Below are 9,936 nucleotides of genomic sequence, written 5' to 3'. Positions count from 1 at the left end.
CATATCATCCCCTCCATATACTTATCAAGCTTAGTCTTAAAGCCAGATAAGTCTTTTGCCCCCACTACTTCCCTCGGAAGGCTGTTCCAGAACTTTAGTCATCCCTTAGTCATCTCTTTTTCAAGCTGAAAAGTCATAATTTTATTAATCTCTCCTCATACGGAAGCTGTTCCCTACCCCAATCATTTTTGTTTCTGAACCTTTCCCAATTCCAATGTATCTTTTTTGAGATGGGGTGACCACATCTGCACACAGTATTCAAGATGTAGGCATACCATGGATTTATAGAAAGGCAATATGACATTTTCTGTCTTACTATCTATCCCTTTCTTCAAGATGAGTCTGTTCGCTTTTTTGACTGCCGCTGCACATTCTGTGGATGTTTTTAGAAACCATTCACAATGATTCCAAGATCTCTTTCTTGAGTGGTAACAGCTAATTTAGAGTAACTATTATCCACATTTTATGGTGAGGGAACTGAGGCACAAGAAGACTAATGCTATGTTTACGTTATAGGCGCTACTTCTGTGGAGGTTTCCTACAGTGACAGAAGGAGCTTTTCTGTTGCTGTAGTTAATCCACCTCCCACAGCAGTGGTAGCTAGGTCGATGGAAGAATTTTTCCGTTGATCTAGCTGTGCCTATACTGGGGGCTAGGCTGGCAGGGCGATAGCACTCAGGAGTATGAATTTTTCATACCCCTGAGCACCATAGTTCTGCTGACCCAATTTTTAAGTGCAGACCAGGCCTGAGTGACTTGCCCAAGGTCACACAGGAAGTCTGTGGCAGCATAGCCTTAATCAGTTTAGTCACATGTCTCTGGCCCCTGCAATTTCTGCTATAGCTTTTTGGAGATGAGCTAAATACAGCATTCCAGGTGAGAGCATGCTATTGATTTATGTAACAGCATTATAATATTTTGAGTATTATGTTCTATCCTATTCTTATGCTAAGACAGGATTTCTCAAACGGGTCGCCGCTTCCGTAGGGAAAGTCCTTGGTGGGCCGGGCCAGTGTGTTTACCTGCCCCACCCACAGGTCTGGCCGATCGCGGCTCCCACTGGCTGCGGATCACTGCTCTGGGCCAATGGGAGTTGCTAGAAGCAGCGGCCAGTATATCCCTCGGTCCGCACCGCTTCCAGCAGTTCCCATTGGCCCGGAGCAGCAATCCGCAGCCAGTGGGAGCCGCAATCAGCCGGACCTGCGAACAGGGCAGGTAAACACACCAGCCCAGCCCGCCAGGGGCTCTCTCTACAGAAGCGGCGACCCCTGTTTAGAAACCCTGTCCTAAGAACTCTTTGCAATGCAATTATTAAGAGACAAGAATTAACTACTTCTTAAATCAAGATAAAAGGCTATTGGGGGCTTCTCAAACACCTAGGATCTGTGCCAGTCCACTTACAGATTATCAGACTGTGAAACATGGTTGAAAAAGAGTCAAATAAGATGGTGCTGGGAGGCTCGACTTCACTGAATGCAGCCCACTGCACTCCATACAACCAGGTACTGCACAATGTGTATCTAGTGAATTGCTAATGACAGTGGCTACTAAGTCACACACAAAGTTTGACTGCAGAGAACAGGTTCCTTATAGAGGCTTGCAACCTGACCCAACCCGACAGGACCCAACTACAAGTGTCAGGTTTGTGTGGGATATGAAAAGAACTCGACACTCTCGGGCTTGGGACAAATTCCGGCTACGAGGGAGCTAGGCTGGCACCAGGCTGAAGGGAGAGACGAAGGATCCCTGTCCCCAGAACCCAGTGGAGGTGGTGGTGGCTGGTTGGGGAAGTTGCAGTACCAGGCATTCTGGGACAGCTGCATGTGAAGAAGCCTTTGTCATCCCAAACAGGAGGCCACAGCAGTGCCAGGATGCAGAGAGAAGACTTGGAGTGTTCCAGGCATCCACTCTGCACTGCCTTGCAGGTCAGGGTGGGGCACCTGCACACACTATGCAACATAGCAAGAGAGAGATGATGCTGACTTGGCTGGCCTGATGCGTGGGCTGGCTGGGCAGGCTCAGTGCTTGCCCCCACAAAGCTGCCTGGGCAGAGGCACTGGAGATGTCCAGAGCCACTGCCAGATGGTCAAGATCCTGGAGGAGCGCTTCTAGGACTGACCACCCCAATGCTGCAGGAAGGAGCCCTGTTGGAGTGCGATGTATCACGTAGTGTCTGCACCCAGCAGTGCCACTGCTAGTGCCTCCCACAGGATAAGCAGAGTGTGAGGTTGGGGTGAGGGATCCAGGGCTCCTGAGCCCAAAGTCCAGCACAACAGGGATAGGAAGTGATGGGCTGGGTGGAGACAACATTGTCAGATAGATGCTTGCAACCTTACCCAAACCCAGTGGGACCCACCTGACTACAAGTGTCAAATTCAGGTCATTATGAAACAACTCAACGAGCTAGGGTTGGACTCAGATTCGCTGTGGTCTAGTTGGGCTTTAAAATTAGGCCCTAGCAGACTTCTAGCTCCTTAAACATGACAAATAAATCCTTACGATCTTTATGATCAGCTTCAAGTAGAAATTGAACTCGTTAAAAATGGCCGGGGAAGGGAAAGTAGAAGCTAATTGGAGTACTTTCTATTTAGAAGCAAGGCAAAATACACTACCCTAGATGAGAGATGACCTTAAAGTCTTACAAAAGATGTGCACTTTAACTAGATAGCCTCTTACTTTAACCGAAAGAATGAATTTTGCCCCAATTACAAAGGCACTGAGGGTACTGACCACAGTCCTGGGACAGCAGACTGTTCAAGTATGGGAAACTGATCTTCTCTAGTTCATCCAGCTTCTCCTTCAGCTTCTTGACTTGACTGTCAGAGCGGCTGATTCTCTGCCTCAACAGCTTCAGCTCTCCATTCTTTTTCTCCACCTGCTCCCGTAGGCAGCACACTTCATTTTTGCTTTGCCTAGAGGAGAAACAGTATGAATGGAGGGAGTCAATGAGCTTGCAAGCTCCTGAGGCTGAGATGATGACCTCATTGATTGACATGGGGTTGGCATCTGTCTCTCCTTTCTGCCCTACCACAGCCTCTGTTGCTGGCTGAGGGGTAAGGTCTGCAGGGGATGCTGACAAACTTTGGGAAGGTTTCTGAGGGGTTGCAGTAAGTGATGAATTAGGGGAGCTTTCTGCTAAGGTCTTATTGTGCCCCATGATACTGCTGCTGCAGCTTGGTTCCACATCTCTCTTTGGCCTTTTCTTCTCAAGTTGCTCTTTTGGGAAAGATGGCTTCTCTCTCGTGTGCTTAGAGGAAAAGCTGTAAGAGTGGAGGGAGCCAATAAATTTGCAAGCCCCAGATACTGGAGGTGTGAAGTCATCAACTGATATACCACTTCTATCTGTTATCCAACTCTCAGTATGGATAGCGCTTTCAGAACAATCATCCACAGATGGTCTTTCTGGCTTTTTCTGGACTCCTGTCTTTGAGACTAAATTATCGACTAACATCCTTCTCAGAGGCCCTTCCAACTGCCCACAGACATTCTCTCCTTGCTCAGACATTGACCCAATTTCAGCTTGCAGAGTCACTTGCTCCATCTCTTTAGTCCCTTGCATTACCATAAAGTCTTGGTTAGAATATGAAGTTTTCTCAACTACCTCACAGTCTCCTTCCCTTGATTGATCTCCATCCCTCACAGGTATTTGGCTTGCTATTTTAATTCTACTTTTGACATAATCCTGGTTGTCGTCTTTCTTCTCTGTGAGCTGAAAGATGGTTGGCACAGCTGTCGGCTTGAGTAGCCGATGCTGATCTTCCAGCCGTTTGGAGAAGCTATCTTTGGTGAAATGCTCGCTGCAGAGAAAGGAGTACTTGGTGGGAGTCCAGTTGTCCCTTTGAACAGCTTTTAACCACTGGATCAGACGTTTTGAGTCCTTTAGAGGGAATCTGCAAACAAGAAGCATAAAAAGGGTAAAATAAATAGATATTTCTATAATCAAAAAACTTAGTGTTAGCGGACCAAAATTATCTAGAAAGCAGTATATTACTGAGTATGCCTGGTTAATGATTGATTATTGAAAGTTTCAGTGGAATGCTAAATATTCATTTCCTTGGCTGGCAGTTAAATTCCCCAGAGAGGACATAATCAGTTAGCTTTGTGCTCCTGTCTATTAAAATTAGCATGCAACTGGCCACTCCACTATGTATTTACACCAGTCAGAGACCATGACTCTACTTGTAAGTGAGGAAAGACAAGATGTGAATAATGAAACCCTCTGCCCCGAACAACAATCTAATCCATCTACAGTCTTCAGGGACTGACTGGTGTTTATACTGAGTAATGAAGGGATATTAAACAAGAGATAAAACATCCTACATTCAGGCCTCAATGCCAAGAAATCACAGCATTTAGACACACTGTATTTCTTATAGTTGACACAAATGCTTGTTTTAGACTGTTAATGGCACCTCTCCAGAAAAAACAAAAACATAGCCAGGGACTTCACACACAATCATTTTCAGAGAGGAATTCAGTAGATTTTCATATCCCATGAGGGAAGAAAAATTAAAAATTAAACTAGGCATACAAGATACAGTTTGAAATGGGCTCGCAAAAGTCATCTTAATTTTGAATTTTTGCTTAGCATTACCAATCCTAATGTTACATTTGGATCTAGGCAGATGGACCCCTGCACCTATACAGAGACCATGGGCTACATGCAAGCACAGGTGTCTGCCTGAATAGTTCCATTTGCATGTTTGCGACTTTGGACCACATGGCCCACTATTTTAAGAGAACGTCTGAGGTGAATGTGTTCAGGCAGGAATACTAATATTACCCAAACCAACTATGATTACTCAGCAATCTTACAAACCAAAAATAATCAGAACAACTTTCTGAAATGTCAAAAAATGGCAAAACAAATAACAAAATTCATACAATAAAGCATAATGGATATAAAGATTAACAGAGTTTATCTTGGATGCCACCTGCAGCAATAGAATACGTCCCAGAAAGAAAGCTGTTTGTATGTAACTCATGGAACCTCTTTCCCTACTGTTCATTCTGGGTCAAGCTGTCTTATTGTTCAGCAAAGACATAAGAGGAGGGCAATATTGTGTGCATCCCACATCACCACCATGACGGTACATAACAACAAGACTATTACACGTACTAGCTGAGACATGCAGTGGGGGAAATGTGCGTGTGTACAGCCCTTAATGCCAGCCTTAGGCTATAAGAAGACTTAGCTGAAGTTTCCTTAGCCAGTGGAGAGCTTGGAGGGGGGGAAATCCAAGCGTGTGTTCCTCATCAATAGCATAAGCAGAGTTACTATGGGGAGGTCTACACTAGAAACTTCTGCTAGAATAGCAATGGGAGAGAGGGGTGTGATTTTTTTTTGTACAACATTTTTATACCAACAAAAGCCTTAATGTAGACATAATTATGCCAGCAAAATAGTGCTTTGTTAGCATAACTTATACTAGCTCCCTGAACAAAATTGACTATACCAGTAAAAGCATTCTTGATGGTATAAGCTGCATGTTAACTAGGAGAGTTTGCCAGCGTAGTTATATCAGCAAAGTTTTTATAATGTAGACTGGACATACATCTAGGGGGAGACCTGCAGGGAAGAAAACACATTGGAGAGTGGGACGGGAATGCATTTTAGGTCTTGTTTATATTAGCAAATGTTATTGTGCTTAATCATGATTTTTAACAACACAGTTAGCCAACACAGACTGACCAGGGTTTGTGGTCAGTGCAGACAAGTCATGTACAACACGTTGCGAGCTAGATTTCATGATTAACTCTGTCATCATATCAAACACGACTTGTCCTTGCCCATGCTGACTGCAGTCATGGTCAGCTAACTCGACTGTTTAAAATTATGAAATGCTTAAACACCATATTTTCTAATGTAGACAAGGCCAAAGGGGTAAAGAGTGAGAACAGTGGGGAAGGGAAGCATGCATCCCTCATTCATCAACAGCATAAGAACATAACAGTTAGGATGCCTGCTATAGGAAAAATTGCAGGGGTGGGGATATTGGGAAGTGTGTGTCTGAGGGGAAGGAGAAAAGTAGAGTGCTGAGGGGCAAGAAGTAGGAAAGGAAGATGTGAGAGACAGAGATGGTGTTCTGTCCCCCATGTCAACAACCTTGAGTGCACAGCAGGGCTAAGCAGTTACACTGGCTGGGGGCAGACATAGGGGGAGCAATGTGTATCAGGGAATGAGAGAAGAATGTTTATGTCCCCCATCATGGCCCTAAAGGTAAAGCAAGATTAAATATTTATATGCTGTCCAGTTGGAGTTTTGTCGGGATTCAGGAAATACATGTGCTGGGGCAGGAGAGAAAGGGGAGGATAAAATGTGTGCCTCTGACAGGAGAGGAAGAAACATGAGAGTCCCTCATCAACCATCTAAGAAAGTTTCAGGACTAAACGGTTACACTGGTCAGTGGGAAACCTGCAAATAGTGGAAGGCAAGAGTAGGTGAGTACCTGGCAGTCTGAGGAGGGGGAAATGAGAAGGTGTATGTGCATCTGGGGATGGAGGATAGCTGTGACTCTTCATCTTAGGAGGATGGAGGACAGATGCAGCTCTGTGTATTTATGTTGGAGAGATAGGACAGGAGTTTGTCATGTGTCTAACTGCCTGTCTTGTTGGGGATAGACGGGGATGGCCTTACCACGAGGCGATACAGACACAAATGTTCATGGTGAGCCTTCCGGGCCCAGTGAGGATGTGAGTGGTGATGAGATGTCTGATCTTTCAGTTAGTCAGAATGCAGGTTACCTGGCAGCTACTGCAGCATCCATATCTCCATCTCAAATGGATGTAATCAGACACATTCCTGAAGAAAAGTGTAGATCAGAGAAGAGTGTGGTGAGGGGAAAGAAACAGCTGCTGCTGAGGTTAGTTTCTTAAGTCTAGATGATCCGGGACTGTGGACCCACTTGAGCAGTAGCCTGAGGGACTTCCTTGTACTGCACGGGCCACAGCAAATGAAAAACTTCATGTTCCCCAAAGACAATGAAAATAGAAGTTTCCATCCAACACATTACTGGAGAGAAATACCCAATGGTAACAAAGTGGAGAGGCCATGGCTTATATACTCAAATACCCAGAATGCTGCATACTGTTTTTGTTGCAAAATCTTCCAGTCTAATGTTCCAGCCACATTGGGTTCTACAGGAAGAAAGGACTGGAAAAATCTCGCTAGAAATCTGGCATGCCATGAGAAGGCAGCAAATCACCAGAGAGCATTCTATAGGTGGAAAGAGCTTGAGATGAGACTAAAGTTAAAGGCCACCATAGATGATCAGCATCAAGAGAAGATTGCATCAGAGTCTCTTTACTGGCAAAATGTTTGGAGAAGGCTCATTGCCATTGTGCAAATGCTTGCTACCCAAAACCTAGCACAGCGTGGCACTTCAGATCAGTTGTATGTGCCAAACAATGGAAACTTCCTTAAAACTGTGGAGCTGATGGCTGACTTTGATGCTGTACTCCAGGAGCATCTAAGAAGAGTCATCACCCAAGAAATGTACACACACCACTACCTTGGAAAAACAATTCAAAGTGAGATTGTACGGTTACTGGCAACTAAAGTCAAACAGAAGTTTGTGGCAGATTGGAAGTCAGTGAGATATTACTCTGTTATTCTGGACTGCAAACCTGACATCAGCCATATGGATCAAATGACTTTAATGGTGCGTTTTGTAACAACAACAGAATCTAGTGAAAATGTCCCTGCAATGGTGACTGTCAGAGAGCATTTTCTAGAATTTATTGAAAGTGATGATACTACAGGAGCTGGTATGACAAATGTGCTTCTTAAAAAGCTGGAAGATACGGGAATTGCGATAGCTGACAGGAGAGGTCAGGGCTACGATAATGGTGCCAACATGAGAGGAAAGAACAGAGGATTGCAGACACCAATCCAAGAGTTAAACCCTCAAACTTTTTTTGTCCCATGTGGTTCTCATTCATTGAACTTGGTGGTCAGTGATGCAGCATCAGCTTCTAGAGAGGCTGCTGAATTTTTTAATGTAATTGAAAGCATCTATGTATTTTTCTCTGCATCAGCTCATCAATGGCAAATTTTGAAGCAACATCTGGGAACATCCTCTCTGACACTGAAACCACTGAGTGCCACACGATGGGAAAGTCGAGTGGAGGCGATAAAGCCTATCAAACACCAAACTGAGAAGATAGATGATGCTATAGTTGCCATTACGGAGTATAATGCTATGACAGGAACTGTTTGTGAGTGAACAGTGGCAGAGGGAAATGGAATCACCAGAAACAAACATAACTTTAAATTTCCATGTGGCTTAGTGTTGGGGCATGACATACTATTTGAAATAAAGGTTGTAAGCAAGAGACTACAAGCTGTTGACCCTGATATATCTGGAGCAATGGAACAACTGTACAAAACAAAGTCATACCTACGTCTTACTGGCCAGATGAGGGATTTCAAAAAGTTCTGAAGAGTGCACAGAAGTTGGCAGAGGAACTTCACACTGAAGCTATTTTCCCACCCATTCAAGAATACAAGAGTCACCAAAGAAGAAGATATTTTGATTACGAGGCACGGGATAATCCCATAAGACACCCCAAACAACAATTCAAAGGTGAATTCTTTAACCAGGTGCTAGATTGTGCAATACAGTCAGTTGAAGACCGTTTCATGCAGCTCAAGGAACACAGCAGTATATTTGGGATGTTGTATGATATTCCAAAACTCCTCACTATACCTGAGGAAGACCTACATCAGCAATGCAAGGCATTAGAGACAGTGTTGACACATGATGACATGTGTGATATTGATGCAAGTGATTTTAGGTGATGAACTGAAAGCCCTTTGAAGCTACATTTCCTGTATCTTGAAAGGGCTATTCTGGAATATATGTGCACAAATATGCACATATTTGCACCTTCTTTCCAAATGCTTTCGTTGCTCTGTGGATATTTCTACCACTTTCTGTAACAGTTGCCAGTGGAGAACGCAGCTTCTCCAAGCTGAAGTTAATAAAAACATATCTACCCTCCACAATGACACAAGAGATGCTGTTTCAGCCTTGCAACCGTCCCAGACTGCAGACCTTCAGGAAGCAGTTCAAATCTTTGCAACCAAGAAGGCACGGAAAGCACCACTTTGATATTCAAACAGATAAAAATGCCAGTGTTTACTATTCAGACAAGAAAAGTTGCATTTGATGTTCAGGCAATTGAAAGTTAAGTGTTACTTAAAATCTTTGAAGAAGGCATTTTAAGTTGTTAGTTCTCCTTTATTGGGGTAGGTAGCAGAGCAGTACCGTGTGAGGTGTAGAACAGGAAGGCAGACTGAGACCTTTCAAAGTTTTGGCCCAAGCGAGGGGTATGGTGGTGTCATTTGAGCTCCCTGCCTCAGCTGCCAAAATGTTGTGGGCCGGGCCTGGGGATAGAGAGAAACGGAGCCTGTGTCTACTGGAAGAGAAAGATGTGACTTAGTCTATCTGTGTGACGTTGGGGGTGAATGTGTGTCTGTGTGCAGGGGCCATGAAGGAATGGAGGTAGGTCCATATGTGTCCGTCTATGACAACGGGGAGGTAAAGGTGTGCATGTTGGTTGTGGGGGCGGGGGTGTACCTAGAGGTAAGTGTCTCAGACTTTGGGAGATACATGTCTTCCTGTTAGGGGGTAGATGAACCTATGTGTGAGAGGGGGGACTGACAGGTGGACACCAGGTATAGCTCTGCAAGGGGACAGAGAGGAGGTAGGTGAATGTCTGTCCGCGGGGGGACAGAGAGTGGTTCGGGGGAGTGGGGAGGTGCTTGTCAATCTGTGGAAGTAGGAAGGCAGGGGAGGGGTGTGTGGTGGGTGAAAAGGAAGTTGGATAGCTGCCTGTCCGGGGGGTGGGTGAGTAGATGGCTTTACCTGTGAGGGATAAGCAAGTGTGTGAAGGCAGGTGTGGGTAGATGTCTGTCTGTCTGTCGGGGAGATC

General features: G+C 44.8%; 1 protein-coding gene across 5 annotated transcripts in view; it reads right to left on the bottom strand.

Annotated features, from left to right (window-relative positions):
- Positions 1–9,936, bottom strand: part of THAP4 (THAP domain containing 4) — a 142,573-nt gene that overhangs the window by 132,279 nt on the left and 358 nt on the right. For all 5 annotated transcript variants that reach the window (XM_075068634.1, XM_032795884.1, XM_032795900.2 and 2 more), the window contains exon 2: positions 2,731–3,890. In XM_075068634.1, coding sequence (XP_074924735.1) covers positions 2,731–3,890 — 1,160 coding nt within the window. The remainder of the gene's footprint in view (positions 1–2,730; positions 3,891–9,936) is intronic.

Source organism: Chelonoidis abingdonii, chromosome 8 (genome assembly GCF_003597395.2).
Source record: "Chelonoidis abingdonii isolate Lonesome George chromosome 8, CheloAbing_2.0, whole genome shotgun sequence".
Classification (NCBI taxonomy): domain Eukaryota; kingdom Metazoa; phylum Chordata; order Testudines; family Testudinidae; genus Chelonoidis; species Chelonoidis abingdonii.
The sequence above is the reverse complement of the archived record's forward strand: the minus strand, read 5'-3'. Positions and strand labels throughout refer to the sequence as shown.